General features: G+C 39.6%; 2 protein-coding genes across 3 annotated transcripts; both read left to right on the forward strand.

Annotated features, from left to right (window-relative positions):
* The first annotated feature begins 1,620 nt into the window (after positions 1 to 1,620).
* Positions 1,621 to 5,041, forward strand: zfpl1 (zinc finger protein-like 1). 2 transcript variants are annotated; one of them, XM_026373335.1, is made up of 8 exons: positions 1,621 to 1,770; positions 2,453 to 2,565; positions 2,663 to 2,774; positions 2,994 to 3,187; positions 3,398 to 3,476; positions 3,605 to 3,790; positions 3,888 to 4,011; positions 4,113 to 5,041. In XM_026373335.1, exons 2-8 carry the CDS (start codon positions 2,464 to 2,466, stop codon positions 4,297 to 4,299), a joined length of 984 nt encoding a protein of 327 aa, XP_026229120.1. In that variant the 5' UTR covers positions 1,621 to 1,770; positions 2,453 to 2,463; the 3' UTR covers positions 4,300 to 5,041. The 2 variants fall into 2 exon arrangements, with proteins under 2 accessions (XP_026229120.1, XP_026229121.1); XM_026373336.1 differs by having other exon boundaries at positions 2,458 to 2,565.
* A 9,852-nt stretch (positions 5,042 to 14,893) lies between these two features.
* On the forward strand, positions 14,894 to 17,711 carry rom1a (retinal outer segment membrane protein 1a). The gene is made up of 4 exons (XM_026373249.1): positions 14,894 to 15,043; positions 16,513 to 16,943; positions 17,074 to 17,320; positions 17,490 to 17,711. The coding sequence occupies exons 1-4, from the start codon at positions 14,894 to 14,896 to the stop codon at positions 17,709 to 17,711; spliced, it is 1,050 nt and encodes a 349-aa protein (XP_026229034.1).
* Positions 17,712 to 17,882: the final 171 nt, after the last annotated feature.

The following is a 17,882-nucleotide window of genomic DNA, read 5'->3' on the forward strand; positions in this document are numbered from 1 at the left end:
GCACAAAGTCATTTAGTCTCATATTCATATTTTCTTGAAACAAAATAAACACTTTGCCTCTGGGCTCAGATTATATAACACATATTCACAGTGAAGCATACAGATTCACAAAAATAAATAAATAAATAAAAGTCTTACACACATTTACACAAAAATTTTAATGTAACTTTAGTAAAGGAATGTGCTCTGTTAAGATCATCTGCAAAAGAGAAGATCATCCACATGCCATCTGACATTTTACATTCACTGCTGTATTAACTTCTTACTTCATGCAGCATAAATTCACTGAGGACGTATAGATGTTCAGTGTGTGTGTGTTTCCTTCTCTCTCTGCTCTTCTTGGTTTGAAGGTGATTCTTCTCTTTGTTTTGATTTACTCACTTTGCTCTCGTCGTTTCCCTCCACAGGCACGGGCAGTGAACTGTGAAGAAAAACATTTGTACTCTCATTCTCAAAAATATTTGTGGCCATTTTACACACACACATGCATACTGTGAGTCGTAGTAATATGCATGCAGACGGCACCATGCACACATTAATGTTCAAGAAAGTATAAGAAATGTATAAGAAAAAACTACATGTTACTGTAGTAACTCACACACAATTAATTGTATTCGTAAGATCCACACGTACAGAAGATCAATAATGTAGTTCCATTTTGATCTTCTGCCATTAACGTCTTTATTTACTGTTGGTGAATGACTGAACCAAGCTTTCTTACTTTGGTAAAAGGAAATATGTTTTTGACTATCAGTTTGCACACCCCCTGCTGTCTAAACACACAGACTGCAGCGCGATGCAAACCTGCCAAGCACAAAAAGGCAAAACCCAGCATTTTTGGATGTGTGACACAAAATAAAAAACAGGTAAAGGCCTCTGCACAGCATTATTGCAAAGAATATGCAATGTATGTTTTATTCTTGACACTGCATATTGTAGATTTACACTTTGTCACTTATTCGGACTATACATCTGTATTTGTATTTTATGTTCATGCTCTGGGATCAGTGTTATATTAGAGTGCATTTTGTTCAAGCATTTAAAGGAGCTTAAATTGTAGGATTGGAAGAGATGTATAGGATGTTTTGTAAAAACAGGAAAAAAAAATGAAAATATAAAATTAAACACAGACATTACTGAAATCCTGTTTTTATTTGTTTTTTATGGGGATTAATAAGAAAAAAATGTATCTGAGTTAAGTGGGTCTGAATACTTTCTGAATTCACTGTACATAGGAGCTAGTAATTAAGAGAGAAAGAAACTCTCCTGTCCTGTCTTTTTTATTTCAATTCATTTGTCAGTATATGTCTGAAAGAGTCTGAATGTGAGTGTGATGTCTGTCTCCATCATGTGGTCTCCATGTGTGAGACCCAGCTCAGTGATTGAAGAACAAGAATCTGGGCGTGATTATTATAGACAGCATCTTTTTTACATTGAAAGTGCCCCTAAATCATGCACCATCTGTTTTTAATAGCTGTTATTACTATACATATCATACTAATACTTAACTGAAAAATAATGCTATTTCTAAACAGGAGCATTCACTCCGGCTCAGTAGGTGGCAGAAGGCACACTTTGGTTTGTTTAACAAAAAGACACGAAGAAGTCGGAGAAGCGGAAGAGACGTGGCACATAAACAGAGGAAGGAACTAGCTAGCAGGCAGTCAGGTCTGATGACAGCATTTGGAGCCCCCTCCCATGTGAATTTGTCAAGGAAGCTTAAATGACAGTTGTTCAACAAACGGGACTTCATTAAAGTCTTTGTGACAGGTAACATGTGTTTATCGGTCCTTTGCGTTGGCACTTCACCACTCCACCAGCTAGCTAGATTAGCTTGCTAACGTTGTCTCAACTTCCAGCTAAGCTAGCGGCTAATGTTAGCACAGATAAATGCTGTTGCTGTAACAAAGTGTTGACAAGCGCTAATAACTGAAGTTAAAACCTGACGTGGTGCTAACAAACTGACTCATGACCTTTCGAAATATGTGGGTTAATTTATGCTAGGTTCGTTAAAATGGCAACATAAAACGTGTAATGTTGAAGGAAGTACAAGTCATGTAAACGCAAATTACAAGTTAGTATCTAACAAATAGAGCAAGGAACTGCTGATAACATACTAATGACCTCACTTATCTTGTTAACCAAATACCCTGTCGATATTAGTATTCTCGTTTAAGTGAAAATTACAGCTTTTATATTGTATTCTAATATTCAAGACGTATTACCCTTATTTTAATAGACTCTTTAAATAGGCTCTTACAGCTAGGCCTAACTCAGTTAAGACAACTTTAGATCATTATGGTCAGAATCCCTAGTTGTAATGTTGGAGTGGCCAATATTATTAAATGTGATAACATTCAGTCTTTTAATTCCACATGCTTTTGCTTGCAAATGAAGAGACAGTATTTAGCTCTTGTCTGTGATTTTTACCTGTTGTTTGTTCACAACATAGCGCAGGTGACTATGGGTCTCTGCAAGTGTCCGAAGAGAAAGGTGACCAATTTATTCTGCTTTGAACATCGTGTAAATGTATGCGAGCACTGCCTTGTCCACAACCACAACAAGGTCAGTAGATGAACATGAAAATATTACATTTTTTTATGTTCGTACAAAACTTCTAGCATCAAGTAAAATATTTGTATTTTTGTTTTGTGCCTTTCAGTGCATTGTGCAGTCATATTTGCAGTGGCTTCAGGACAGTGATTACAACCCCTGCTGTGTTCTGTGTAATAATCCCCTGAATCTCCAAGACACAGTCAGATTGGTCTGCTATGGTAAGGTTATCAAGTTTTATTTTTGTTTTTTGTTTTTTTGTTGGTTTTTTTCACCAAAGCCACTGTTGTTTAACGGAACAGTTCAACCAAATTACCAAACAAATATTTTTCCACATGTGGTTGTCTTTTAAAAATACAAAACTTTGGAGATAAATCCATATTTGCTTTGCTTATTTGCTGAAAAATAATCTGCTGTAAAACATTTTTTTCCTCCCATAGATGTGTTCCACTGGGCATGTCTTAATGACTTTGCCTCTAGGCTGCCCCTCCATACAGCCCCAGCAGGATACCAGTGTCCCACCTGTCAGGGTCCAGTGTTCCCCCCTTCCAACTTGGCCAGCCCAGTTGCAGATATGCTAAAAGAACAGCTTTCATCTGTCAATTGGGCTAGAGCTGGTTTAGGTCTTCCACTGGTAAGGTCCTGTTGAGACTACACTACCTGAATGCCCCCTGTATAGACACACACATACTAACCGAGCTCCTGTTTTTGCTCTGCTAACTTGATGCTACGCCTTCATATGCCATCCTTGATTTGTGATCTTGTGTTTAAAAGGGACATTGGAGAGAATAGAATGTGATCTGTATTTATTTATTTATGTTTTATTTATTTATGTATATGATAGATTGAAGAGCCCATCGGGATCCTTGAGGAAACCACAGCAAATGATGTCACAGATTATACTGAGTGGTCAGTGTTTGATGGTGAGTGATTACATATCATTAATTTACAACATGCTTGATTGATTGATCATGATTCCTATGCTATCAGGAAATGTTTGTTACTGTCTGACACAATAATACTTAAAAAACTGCCATGTTTGTTTCAACAGCACAAGAAAAAAGTAGCATATACCCCAGCCACTCTTACAACACCACCATCAGCCCACCACCAAATCCTGTTCCAGCACAGGAAGACCTTGGAGGTCCCCGAAAAAATGGGGATGCAAATGTTCAGGATCACTCTGTGATCAGCTTTACTACTGCCACCACCAGTGATACAATTACATTACACACAGGTATATTTCTAGAAAGAAAAGGGCTAGATTAGTTTTGTAAACACACTGATTACCAAACATAATGCAGTTTCTTATTTGTTTATTTTGTTTTTTCTAGCATCATCACCAAGAAAGATCTATGACACACGAGACACTGGTCACAGCTCTATAACGCAGATTGACTTTGATGACGACAAGTATCGTCGACGACCAACATTAAGTTGGTTTGCTCAAATTCTCAAGTGAGTGGAATCACATTTTGTGTCTCACTGTTTAACCATTGAAATAATATATTTTTGTTAATTAATTAATTTATTTAAATTTTTATTTTCAACTTTTTCAGGAACCGCACAGGTGGAAAGCGGACATCTCTGTCCTGGAAACAGCGAGTCTTCATGCTTCTTCTGGTCGGGGTTCTGGGATTCTTCACATTGATAATCATCATGGCTAAACTTGGACGTGCCTCTGCTGGCTCAGACCCAAACTTAGATCCTCTTCTTAACCCCAACATTCGTGTGGGGAAAAACTGATAACAAGCATTGATTCCTTCTTCTCTTTTGTGTTACACAAGACTGTGTAGAGCAAGCTGAAATGGAACTTTTTATTACATGTTTAGCCCAACAGAGGGAGTCGTTGGCCCAACTTGAAAAGAAAACAGACGTAGCGCCTCTTCAGACTGGAATCTCACTTGTTCGATTAATTTAATGCCAGGTATTATAAATTATAAACATCCCAACATGAAAATATCTCACAATATTCAGGAGGTTTCCCATGATTCTGACTAAGCAACCCACAATTTACACTGATGACCATGGTCCAAAGCATATGAACGACGCATTAAGCAATTGTTGCTGTATATGTAGGATGTATTTATATTTGCATTTCCAGCTAACATGTGTTAGTGATCTATTCTAAGGTGATTTTTTTTTAAGGTTCAGTAGAAACAAAATAACACTGTTGATGCTGAAAGGACTTTTTGCTGGCAGAAATGTGAGAATCGGCCACAAAATGTTGGGTAATGTTTACATGGTTAGAAACTGGTCTCCTTGTTGATTTGAATTGAGTGGCCTATTGCTTTTCTTCTGTAGAGATGAAGAAATGTGGCTCTCACAACTTAAACAGATCACCCTCATTTAATTAATACACAACTATTTATGGGTCTGCATCACTTGTAACATTGAGTGTGTTGCTTTTAGACTTGCCATACATACTGTATGTACATTTTCCTGTTGTTTTTTGACTGCCCATTAAATGACACTATTACAGAGTTCATGGATTGTGACCAGTATCTGATACTGTACATAGGCAAACTCATCAGTGGAGGACTTTTGAAATGTAAGTCATGTTAGCTTCAATGAGAATCTTCATTCTAAACATAAAAACCTGCTACTATTGCTCATTTGAGTGCAATATATTTAACAAATCTGTTATCTCATTGCCCTATTTCTCACATTTGTGCTGCTGGTTGTAAGCAGTGTATTGATGTTATCGCAGTATATTGCACTTTCTTTAAAGCAGTATTTTTTACTCAAGTAACGGCATTTGTTGTAACAGAAAAGTTCACCCACATGCAGTAAGCTCAGAACGTCTCCCAATGTTGTGCTATAAATACAAGTTAAACTGTGACGAGCTTTGTGTGTAAATGTGACTGATAGGTGTGATCAAACTTTGTGTTAACATGCTGTGACAAAACACAAGCTGGTCACACTGTTCAGGTTTCATAGTGACTAATTGTGGATAATGCCAAATTTTAGTGTCCGAGAAAAAAGGATCTCTTGCCTAGTTCTTACAGACCGTAAATTGGATATTGGATACCCCAGCCTTGTGTGTCTGAGGAAGAGCAGGTACAAGAGTACTGGTGTGCACTTGAGGTAATCAAAATGTACACAAAAGGGATTGATTGTGTTCCTTCTTTTTGTAATATAGTAATATTTTTTGTGACACATGGGTAATGGGTATTTAAATCCAAAGAAGTCATCTAACTAAGCAGACAAATTACATTATCTAACCTTAAACCCTCCTCTACTTTAGTCAGTATAAATTAAAATTCAGATTACCTATGAAAAATTCACTTTATCCATTATCAAAGTACCTCGGTATTAGGCAGTAGATAGATCTGTGCTGCCGATTTATTAAAATCATATATCATATATAGAAAGAGTTAAAACAGACTAGGACTCTTGATCCTGTCCTCTTGACAAATTGAAGTTATTGTACTTAAATGCACTCAGTAAGTAATTTTATAGGGCACTGACAATATTTCAGAACAGAGGCTTCTGTATTTATTATTGGACCTTTGTATGATGTAACATTGGAATCCTCACAATAACCCACTTCAAGTGCAGATATCAGTGTTATAAATATTCACTAATACGTCACATGCTTGCATGTGAGTGTTTGCTGCCTCCTGTAACTTTCCATTGTGTTTGCCACACTCACAGCAGTGCAGGTTTGCCATTGATTGTCAATGGATCTGAGCCATGTTAAATTGATGCAGGGAAAGCTGCCGCCGGCATGAAGATTAAACATGATGCGAAATTACATTGACGATGACAGTGGCACCTGTAGACACCACAAAGCTGTAATTTGTGTTGTGCGACTGATTTCTTGACATATAAAAATGTCTTAAGTCCCGAGTGGTTAAATTTAACATTGTGATGTCTTATGCTGTGTAATTGCCTTTGTCACTCTATTGGAGTTCAATGTATTTCACGGTAACTCTGAGTTATTAGATCACCCATTGCACTGACATAATAGGCACAGCCTGATCAATAAAGTGCCACTGTGTAGTTAATGTGCATACTGTAATACTGTAAGCAGCACAGTTTTCCTGTACCTCTGCTTTACGCTCACAACAGCAGTCATAGATGGGTAAAAAATCTTTGTGACAAATCTTTAGTGATTGTGTGTCTTGTTTTTTTTACCTCACTCTTTTGTGGTTCTACTTACTATTCATGAATCTTTTCACCTAAAGCAATCATTAACGAGAGGGAGAGTACATTGTTAATACTCGAAAAACAAACAACAAGAAGATAGCGTCTCGCATCTGATGCTCACACACTGCTATGCCTCACAATATATTAAATTCATCTTTAACAACTTTCTCTCTACTTTTCATGTGCCTCACTGAGAACACCTCTGGATAGAAAGCTGCTGGTCTGTGTTTTGTTTTTATTTTTTGATCTGTGAATGAGATCATAGATATATATTAAGATATTAACCATTATATAAAATTCTATGTATAATCCGTGTAGCATTATCATGTCGAGATGCCAGAGAAAAAAAAGCGTTTGTGTTACTCTGTAATTTTTTTCAACTATTATGAACAATCAACAACCCACAGGAACAACAGGATGTTATAAACAAAAGTACAATATGCACCTACAGTTTTGTAGGTGTATTACACACTACAGATTCTTATCAGTGTCTTCAAAATACAATCAGAAGTCATCCTATAGAAAACAGTTAAAAAAGTAGTTGCGTGCAATAACTGGGCCGTCTGTCATTGGATGACACAGGGGTATATACTGATGTGTAACTGAGTGTTTCACATGTGCTTCCCAGTTCATTTAGAAGGTGCAGCACAGATAGAGAGTCGCTGTGTTTCTGGTTTCAACATCACTGAACACATCTGCCTTTTTCTTTCCTGGACCTTCATTTAAAACGTGAGTACAGATGTTGGAACTAGAGTAAAATACACACATATCTGAGTATGCTTCTAAATAATTGTGTTAAAAACTAGAAATTACTTGCTTTAGAAGGCTAAAACTAAGCTTTTTCATTGCATTATTTCAGTTTTACTGATCAGTGACAATGTTACTACTACTAGTAGTAGTAGTTTTATGATGTAGTAATAATCACATAATATTTTATAGAATTGTTATTATCACCATGATTTTCCTTTCCTATTTACCACAATAATAGAATACATTTTAATTAAAGTATTCTTATTTTGTAAATGGATAGGAAAGCATAATAGTTGGCGCATTGAATTATATAATAAAGTGGTAAAACTATTTCCCCAGGGATCAATATTACCAATATCCCAGTTTGTGAGAACCAGTTCAGGCCATTGCATTCTCATCTGGAAAACACAGGCACCAAAGGTCAAAAATCTGAAATGTGTGACCAACAAGAAAAAGACCGCAAGCGTGGTAAGAGTGCTAACTCCAAATCTCAACAAATTAAAAACTGTCATCACCGCGAGCAGCAAAACCTTCATCAGTCAGATAACGATACCCACAAGTAAGTTTGGCTTTCTTTTTTATTTTTATTTTGTAGCTATAGTTATGTCCCTGTTCTCTATTTTTTATGTTTATGGCTGATTTTAAAATCTGCAAACATACATGGCTTTTACATTAAGGGATGAAAGTATGCAGTGTGACTTTAACATTCATGTTTCCTCTTTTTAAAATAGCCCCCATTCAACTGCAGAGGACGGCATTTTCAGTAACCATCGACATCAGTTTGCTCACGGCAAGACTCATCATTCTCGTTCTCGCCATTATCATCACAAGCAAAACCATCGCCATGTTTCTCTTTCTGAAACCTTGAGTTCTTCAAATGGTTCTTCTTCATCTTCCTCTTCTTTGTCTTCCTCTTCCTCACTATCCTCGTCTTCTTCTGCTTCCTCCTCTTCCTCCTCATCTTCTTCCTTTTCTTCCTCTTCTTCAACATCTTCTTCTTCCTCTAGCCTGTCTTCCAAGAGCAGCACTGAGTATTTGGATAGATATCCCCTCAGGAAGACTCAGCATTCACAGTCCTGTACTGACATTTCTGGGAAGCACAAGTATTTTGATGAAGGGGATGACACAGCCCCTTTAATAGAAAAAAGGGTTTATGTAAACAGGCACCCTGCCAAGCAAAAATGGGAGAAGGGCCAGTCCTCTCAATGTGGTACCACGCAAGGCACCCCGAAGAGCAGCCAGAGGATAACAAGAGGGTCAGGAAAGGATGGAAGTTTCCGCAAAGTCAAATCCATGGAGGCTCTGACTAGACCCCAAGAAAGAGAAGGGCATGGAAAGGAGGATGAAAATGAACAAGAGAGGAGGAAAAGTGAAGCAAGGAAGAATTTCATGAAAGAAAAAATGAAGTTTTCTGCCTTCCTCAATGAGATCACCAGGCAGGTGCTCAGCCCAATGAGACTTACCACTCTTGGGGTTACAGATGCTCAAAGACCCTGTAGTCCTAGGCAGACCACTGCTACATCCAGCAAGGTAGACATCAGCACTTCGAAACACGGAGAGCAGAGTAGTAGGCCTTCCAGTGCAGACTCAGTTAGCTCCAGCAAGTACTCCCATACCAGCAGGCACTCTACCCGACTCTCTAAAAGTAAATCTTTTCATCACCGTAACAGTCACCATTCTGCAGACCCTCCCCATCACATGTGTCACAGGCCTAGAAGCTGCACTGATATTAGTTGTTTGAAAAGACGTTACCCATCATCTCAGTCACCTCAGTATCACTCCCGTTCGCCGTCTTGCAAGCACTACCACCATCGTCAAGGAGACCACTCTTGTAGTCAACATCACCATGAAGAAAGCAGCAGCCCAAGACACCACCATCACCATAGAGACCACCACAACACAAGTTGTCACCATCACCATGAACATCACCACAGTCCTATCAATCGTCATAAAGATACCCATAGTCCCACCTTTCATGGCGACCCTCATCACACTTCTCATCACTACAGAGGTTCCCACAGAACCTCCCATCACCATCATCACGGAGACCACTATAGTCCAACTCACCACCATGGCAAGCACCACATAGCAACTCATTCTCATCACCCTGAAGACCATTATGATCTTGCTTGTCACCATCGTCATGGAGACCACCATGGTCATGCTCATCACCCTGGATCCCACCACAACGTAGATCATCATCAAGAAGGTCAACACACTGCAACATATGACCCTGGAGATCATCACAGTACAGGTCACCACTACCACAGAAACTTCCCAAACACAAAATGCCCTACCACACAACATCATCATGGACATCACAGCTTAAACACTGCCCATGACGATTATCACAGCCCAGCACATAACTATCACCATGGAGATCACCATGTTCATCATAGCTCTGGTTATCACCATCACCATGGAAACCACTACAGTCCAGGGCGTCAGCATCACCATGGACACCACCACAATGAATCTCAGCAATATAACCATGGTCACCACAATCCTGACTATCACCATAGAAACCACCATAGTCCAGGGCATCGGCATCACCACAAAGACCACTTCAGCGAGTCTCATCAGCCTCACCAGGAAGACCACCACAGTCCAAGCCGTCAGCATCATCATGAAGACCATCTCACTGAATCTCATCAACATTACCATGGAGACCACCATAGTCAAGATGACCACCTTCACCATGGACACCATCACAATTCAGAACAACAGCATCGCCATCAACATCGCCAAAATCCAGATCATCAGCATCACCATGGCCATCACCACAATCCAGGCCATCAACATCCCTATGGAGACCATCACAGTCCAAGTCATCAGCATCATGAAGAACAACTCACTGAGTCCCAACAACATCACCACAGTGTGCACCAAAGTCCAGACCATCAGCATCACTTTGTAGACCAACAAAGTGAAACTCATCAACATCATTATAGAGACCACCACAGTCCAGATAACCAGCATCACCATGAACACCCCCATAATTCAGGCCATCAGCATCACCATGGAGACCAACACAGTCCAGACCATCAGCATCACCACGAACACCCCCCTAATTCAGGCCATCAGCATCACCATGGAGACCAACACAGCCCAGGCCATCAGCATCACCATGGAGACAACCACACAGAATTGCCTCAGCATCACCCTGCAGAACATCATATTGAACCTCATGAATGTCACCATGGAGACCACCACATAGAATCTCCTCAGCATCAACATGGAGACCACCACAGTGAATCTCATCACCACGGAGATTACTATAACACAAGTCACCATGAAGGACATCATACTGAACCACAGCTCAACCAACCCAACTTCAAAAACCACGATGATCATGATGGTCCTGGTGATCATAGTCCTGTAAAGGTGCTTTCTGCTGGCAGCCCCCCTTCACAAAAGAAGGCAGATTTACCCAGGAATAATTGCAGCCCCTCCAGCCAGGGCGAGGAACAGACAAGCTTCACTGGATCATCAATACATAAAGTATGGCATTAGTTTTAAGACCATTTATTTGTAAAGTCACCTGCTACATGGTGTTCATTAAGAAATATTGACACGTCAGTAGTCAATAGCCCATGTTTAACTTGCTTGATTAACAGGTTATGCAACCTTTTTCCACTCATTTGCCTATTGATTAATTCACCAGTTTGCATGTCAGATTGGATATAAAAGAACAATAGATTATTACATACAAACTAATAGTATTCAAAATTCTATTACAAATTGATCTTTATTTCATTTTTTCAGCTCATCCTATCACTTTATTTTTGATACGAGAGTATCATAAATATTACTAAGTGTATTTCTTCTTGTCAAATTTTGTTTTTGTTGATGCAGGAAAAGCCTCAGGAGCTGGGTACAATTATGTAAGTATGATGTTATTCTTTTGACTTCGTCTGCATGCTCTTGTTAGCTGTCATTATGTTGTGCATAAATAATTTGATTAAATACCCGCTCTAATATTTTCGGACGTGAAATATTTTACACCTGGTGTTTGAAGTTGGTAGAAATGTATTTGTCCTCACAGGATACTACAGGAACAAAATGAAGGCCTGCATCAGAGTTTGCTGAAGACAGCAGTGAGGATGGAGTGTTTAGGAGAGGAATTCATGAGCCGCCAAAAGCTTTTGGAGACAGAGCTTCACAGGACACGTGTGGAGCTTAGCAGCCTCCCAGAAAGGTTAAAAATGTAAGGAACTGTACTCAACTTTTGATTTGAGGTGCTCACTGTAAATGATTTTCTGCATATCTACATAAATTATACTCCTAAAATGTATGCTGCAATATACGGTTGCATAGTAACTTATCTCCCTGTCCCTTGTTTTAGTCTACATGAAACCTGCTCCTCCACACAACAGACCAATAATCTTCTAGAGCAAAAGCTTCACTCAGTGGTGAGATTAAAGGAATGTTTAAAATGTACTTAGTGAAAGTGTATTTGTGGTAACTGTGCCTCCTGTACTTTCGGCATCAGGTCCAGAATATGGAAGGAGAACGTGAGCGGTTGAACAGGCGTATTTTAGTACTGACGGAGCAGCTTGCTGATGCAAAATTTGCCAACAGTGTGGAAACATTAAATGTAAGATCTTTTCCCTCTCTTTGAGTTTCGGCAGACAGGAGCCACACAAGGACATTCAGAGACAGAGAAGGGAAATGGGAAAACTGACTAAAATGATTTACTTTCTTGTAGGTAACATCAGTGCTGCACAAAACCAACCTCCATTTTCAGCCAGATGATGCCATTAATCAGGTGGTTCACCCCATCACTCCCCCTCCAGCTCAGTTCATGGACAGCCGGAGCTATGAAAAGGCCAAAACTGCTGTGCAGGAACAATCTCTTGGGTCAGTTCCAGAGGAGGAGGAATCTGACTGGTCAGAGATCGGAGAAGAGACCCCACGATTTATACAGACAGGTTTAAACAGAGGGCAACTGTGGAGACACCAAGTCGACTTGGACAAAGACAGTAAGTCAGGAGGTGAGGAAATTGTAAGACAACCCTCTCCACGTCCATGTCAGATACCTCATCTCCAGTTCACCATCCACAATGACATTTTACAAGCCCCCCTTTCAGCTCACCCTGCAGGTTACAAGAATCAATCTGATGTCGTTACAGGTGAGGGCAAATACAGGATCACCACAAGTCCCAACCTTGGCTCCGCCATCCTGATCCGGTCAGCTAGCCTAGAGGAAATTCCTCTGGCACGCCATCACATGCAAAAGGAGCTAAGAGGCACAGAGGCCATGATGGACCTGCACCACTCTGGAAACAAAGCCATGGAGGACTTAGATAATGAGATCATTCATCACTGGAGAACAAGCAACAGGGCGGGAGCTACTGGCAGGCTGGTAGAAAGCTGGACGTCAGAAGCGAACAGCAATGTTGCCAGCCTGCAGTCAGCTGAGCAGATACTCAGCCACCTAAAATGTGAACCACAGTCCAGTGAAGGAAAAGGTCAAGGCAGAGCTGAAGTGCATGGCTGGACAGGTGGGATACCAGACGAGGTGTTGAGAGGGGAGCGAACACAGCTGTGATAGTAACAGGGTGCTCTGTCCACTGTGTCTGAAATCATCAAATTTACTTTGATCTTTATTTACCTGAGAAAGCTGAAGGAATCTCTTTTTCAGTGGCTCACTAAATAACATTTTCTTGTATTATTTAGGGCTTTTGAGTTGGTGACTTTACCAGGCTCTATCTAACAAACCAGACAACACACATGACCCTCTATTTTGTTTCCCAATAACAAATCCACAGATCCCCAGATAAAAATAGGTTTATCATATTTCTTTATTTGATCAGTGTAACCAATATCTGCCAGGTGAAAACAGAGAAGGGGAATAATATGTGCATTTTAACAATACAAATAATAGTTTAGTGTACCTTAGATTTGTTCATTTAATTGTTGTTAATTGTAAATGTGTATATTTTGTTTAATGCATATATCCAGTACAGTAGCATTGCCTTTCCTCATTCAAAAAACTAAAACGAGTTATTTTATTTACTTAATCACACAAAATATTGCATGTTTATACGAGTGTATAAGGTGTACCCCTCATGTAGGTATTCACGGTTAAATACACTTCAATCCTATACAATAGAAATGTTAAGTGCAATGTAAAACATCGTTTTTTTTCCTGCTGTTCTCCTGTCGGTATATAGAGCTCTATATAATATTATGTGTACTTACAAATACAGTAATAATGTAATAGATTTCAATGTGTATATAAGCAAATGTATTGTCCTGTTCTTGTGCAACACAGAGGGGACTATGGCTCCTCTGGTTACAGTAATGAACCTGTTTGCAGATAATTAAACGTCTCAAACATGTGTAAATGTAACTCAGTTCCTGTAACTAACATATAATAAACAAAACAAAGAAATGAAACAGCTTCGACTGTTTACATTTTTTTCTGATTAACTTTTACTTGAAAATGAATAAACAGTCTCAAAATAAATTTAGCTTTACCAAGTACTGAGTGAACTACCAAACACCACTCAACAAGTAACATGGATACAAGTCTAGTCCAGAGTTGTCTCATGTGCTTCTCGTGAACAAGGCTTCTGCAGAAATCAAGGGGAACAGAGGAAACAACTTTAAAAACCTGATTTCTGAGAATTTACTTTAAAACATCTTTCAGCATTTATTTACCTTATGTATTCCATCTATAACAATACATCATCATTTATTGTTAGATTACATTTAGCCCACCCTGACCAGCACATGGGCACCAAAGTAAAAGTTATATCTAAAATTATCTTCAGTCCAGTTTTTGAATGCAATACAAGTTGTGTTGTGAGGGCAGGTACACAGTTACATTAGACTGTTAATTTGCAACAGTTGCATCCACCTCCCTGTCAGGTTCAATTTAGTTTGTCATCCGTGTCCTCCTGTACGAGTGGTGGCTGCTGAGCAGACAATGGCCTGGATTCACAGACCAGTTTAAGAGGATCGGTAGGCATTAGTGGTAAGACGCTCCCAGCATCCAGGTTTGCCAAATCCAGTGTGCCAAATCCACTGTGTGGCACACTGGACGGTACACAGTGGTCGGTGGAGATAACTGGACTTTTTTCAGCACGTTTTGGGGACGGAAATAAGGTGAACTTTTACACATCAACCCCTGCTACATGATGCACCAGTTGAAATTTAATTTTAACACATTACTCTGCAGATTCTACGGTAACTTGTCTTAGCTGTGTTTGTTTTCTCACTGGGCTTTTAATTGTTGTTTGTTGCAGCTTGCCTTTCCTGTTTGGTTTATTTTTTTAAACTGAGCACTTTTGTCATGTTCACCTCTGAGCCTTTGCCTCTCACTTCTCCTCCTCACTCACAGAAAAATAATAAACACAGCATCGTCCTTTGCTGCTTCATCACGCTCCTTCCCCAATTCCCCCTGTAAGTCTCAGAGTACCTCGCTGCAACCATGGTGGTGATGAAGATGAAGTTCCCCTTTCAGAAAAGGGTGAAGCTAGCCCAGGGACTGTGGCTGCTCTCTTGGTGCGCCGCAGTGGCCGGTGCAATAACCTTCACCCTTGGGTGCATCCTCAAGACGGAGCTCCGCAGGAGGGCAGAGGTACCAGACTTGAAATGTATTTATGTTTACATTCACATTATGTTATTTGGCAGGTGCTTTTGTCCAAAGAGACTTACAAGGTACAAAGAAAGCAAAAATCTAAGCCAAGGAGAAGAACTATGAAGTAAATTGCTCTAAGAAGAGCTGTTTCAGTTAATGGGGTGTAAGTGCAGTGAAAAGATTCGGAAGAGTTGTGTTGTATAGTCCGAAAGGTAGGGTCTGATCTTGATCTCATGTTGATGATGATGAAAAGGGCAAATCTGCATGACCCTGAATTGGCTACAATTTAAAGCTAAACTGATATGACCACTCCATGTTTACAAACTATAAACCTCTATCATTTCTCATAGTAGAGACTATATAGTGGTGTGTTTAATCCACACTGGGAAACAATAGAAACTAGGCTGGGCATAGTAAAATAGTAAAATTCCTTCTAAAGGTGTTCTGTAAACATACACCTTCAGGGGCAATGTATTTCTTAAGTGTCAAGTACTTGTGCATGAACGTCATCATGTACATCTGACAAATGCTTGATACTGAATAACTAACAATGGTAGATGTTGGGAGAAAATGGGGGTTTAGGAGAAAAAGTTTCTCAAAATGATATGATAATGATGAATATGTCTGATTTGGTCAAAAATGTCTTAATTGGATATATACCTGTGACCCACTTTGGGTCCTGAGTCATCATTTAATAAGCAGGCTCTGTCAGTTTTAATCATTCTAATCCACACTTTGAGAAGGCTGTAATCACAACTTTGCATTAGTAACAAACCTACTGAATTATTCACACATTTAAATAGTTTACATTTTACATCCTGTGTACCAAGTGTTTTTAAAAGTATTTCAAGAATTTAGTAACAATGATGTTTTGACATGTTTGTTGTTGCATGATGTATCGGCTGTTAGGAGTGAAATTAGACGTGCACATAGTCTATTGGACAAAAGAAAAGAAATGAAACACATATATGTTTATACATAACCATCACTCCTTATTAATGTCTTCAGTTTTCTAAACATAAAAAACTAAGAACCCAAACTTATTTTTTCTTATTTTTCATAAGAGAATGGTGTGAATGGCGTGTGTTGTGTCTCTCCTCTGTGCTTGAGCAACATATTTAAGCCCTATTGGCCTTGAAGTGCTGATAATAAAAATCATTACATGTGCACTTAGGTCCATATATATATATATATATAAACATATTTTTGTACAGGGAAAGACCTCTAACTTTAAATAATATCATTTTGATTATGCTTGTGAAATGGTGCATTGAAAATCCACAGTATCTTGAGTATATATACTCTACTATTAAAAATAACCAGGGGGTGATTTTAGTTTATTTTCAGATAAATGCAGGCAAATACTTACAGAACACACTTATGTATTAATACAGCATATGCATGTGGTGAATGACCTGTGTATCATTGTATTTATACAGTTTAAATTATTGTTTAACTTATACTTACAGGTAATGGATAACACAGACATACACATTGTGCCCAATACCCTCATGATAGTTGGTCTCGCCTCTTTGGGTATCAACTACTTTGCTTCAAAGATCTGTCAGGATGCCCTGGATGCTGGGCGATTTCCTCGCTGGAAGAACTTCTTGAAGCCCTACTTTGCTGTCTCCTGTTTCTTTACCATTCTCATGCTGCTATCTGTCATCATGAGCTTTGTAATGAAGGGCAGTCTGGAGTCTTCTCTGAAGGTTGGCCTGAGGAACGGCATTCGCTTCTACAAGGACACAGACACCCCAGGTCGCTGCTTCCAGAAGCAGAACATCGATCGCCTGCAGATGGTGTTTCAGTGTTGTGGAAACAACGACTTCAGGGACTGGTTTGAAGTCCAGTGGATCAGCAACCGCTACCTCGACTTCAGCTCTAAGGAGGTGAAAGAGTAAGTTGTTGGACATTTGTCAGCATTAATAGTCAAACCTTTAATAAACACAACTGCATCTCCAGATGAAGAAACATCAAGTAACAGCAACGTTAGATATCTGACACACATCCTTCACATGTTTCTTTAGCCGCATCAAGAGCAACGTGGATGGCCGTTACTTGGTAGATGGAGTCCCATTCAGCTGCTGCAACCCCAGCTCTCCGCGCCCGTGCATCCAGTATCAGCTCACCAACAACTCAGCTCACTATAACTACGACTACCAGACTGAGGAGCTCAACATCTACCTCCGAGGCTGCAGAGAGGCCCTGGTCAACTATTATATGGGCCTAATGAACACCATCGGGGCTGGAGTACTCTCTGTCTTACTCTTACAGGTACACCATCAGATGGCTTACACTAGTTTTTGTGTCCAATACTCTCTTCACAATTGTATGATTCAAATATGGATGTCCTGAGTAGGCTGCCTGGATGGAATCAAGTAATCAGTCACCACTGCTGTGGGGCTCTTGTTCCTCCATTTCTCCACCTTCATCTTTCCTACAGGGCTCTGTGCTGGTGAGCTTGCGGTTCCTGCAGACTGCCATGGAGGCGGTGGCAGGAAAAGAAAATACAGAGATCGAGACAGAAGGGTACCTGCTGGAGAAAAGTGTGAAAGACACCTTCATGGAATACGCTGACCCTGTGATGAAGTTCCTGCTGCTTAAAAACCAGGTGGAAGAGGGAACACCTGCAGCAGGAGCGAGCACCTCAACTGCTACCGCCTAAACTTTATTCAATGTACACACAGAGAAATAATTTTCACACAGAGAGGAAAACTAATCCATAACTACTAATTAAACTAATTTTGAGAAATTTCAGATGTAGCGATAGTATTTTTTATTGGGAGTTAATGTAAATATTACTGTATTTTTGCATTCAAATTCTAAATGCTGAACA

This window comes from Anabas testudineus, chromosome 14 (assembly GCF_900324465.2).
Source record: "Anabas testudineus chromosome 14, fAnaTes1.2, whole genome shotgun sequence".
Lineage (NCBI taxonomy): Eukaryota > Metazoa > Chordata > Actinopteri > Anabantiformes > Anabantidae > Anabas > Anabas testudineus.

Bases quoted from the DNA above. Each gene is read 5' to 3' on its own strand.
- zfpl1 (XM_026373335.1), top strand. From the start codon at position 2,464: ATGGGTCTCTGCAAGTGTCCGAAGAGAAAGGTGACCAATTTATTCTGC. The intron at 2,566-2,662 runs GTCAGTAGATGA...TGTGCCTTTCAG, and splicing joins TTGTCCACAACCACAACAAG to TGCATTGTGCAGTCATATTT. The intron at 3,791-3,887 runs GTATATTTCTAG...TGTTTTTTCTAG, and splicing joins TACAATTACATTACACACAG to CATCATCACCAAGAAAGATC.
- rom1a (XM_026373249.1), top strand. From the start codon at position 14,894: ATGGTGGTGATGAAGATGAAGTTCCCCTTTCAGAAAAGGGTGAAGCTA. The intron at 15,044-16,512 runs GTACCAGACTTG...TTATACTTACAG, and splicing joins AGCTCCGCAGGAGGGCAGAG to GTAATGGATAACACAGACAT. The intron at 17,321-17,489 runs GTACACCATCAG...TCTTTCCTACAG, and splicing joins TCTCTGTCTTACTCTTACAG to GGCTCTGTGCTGGTGAGCTT.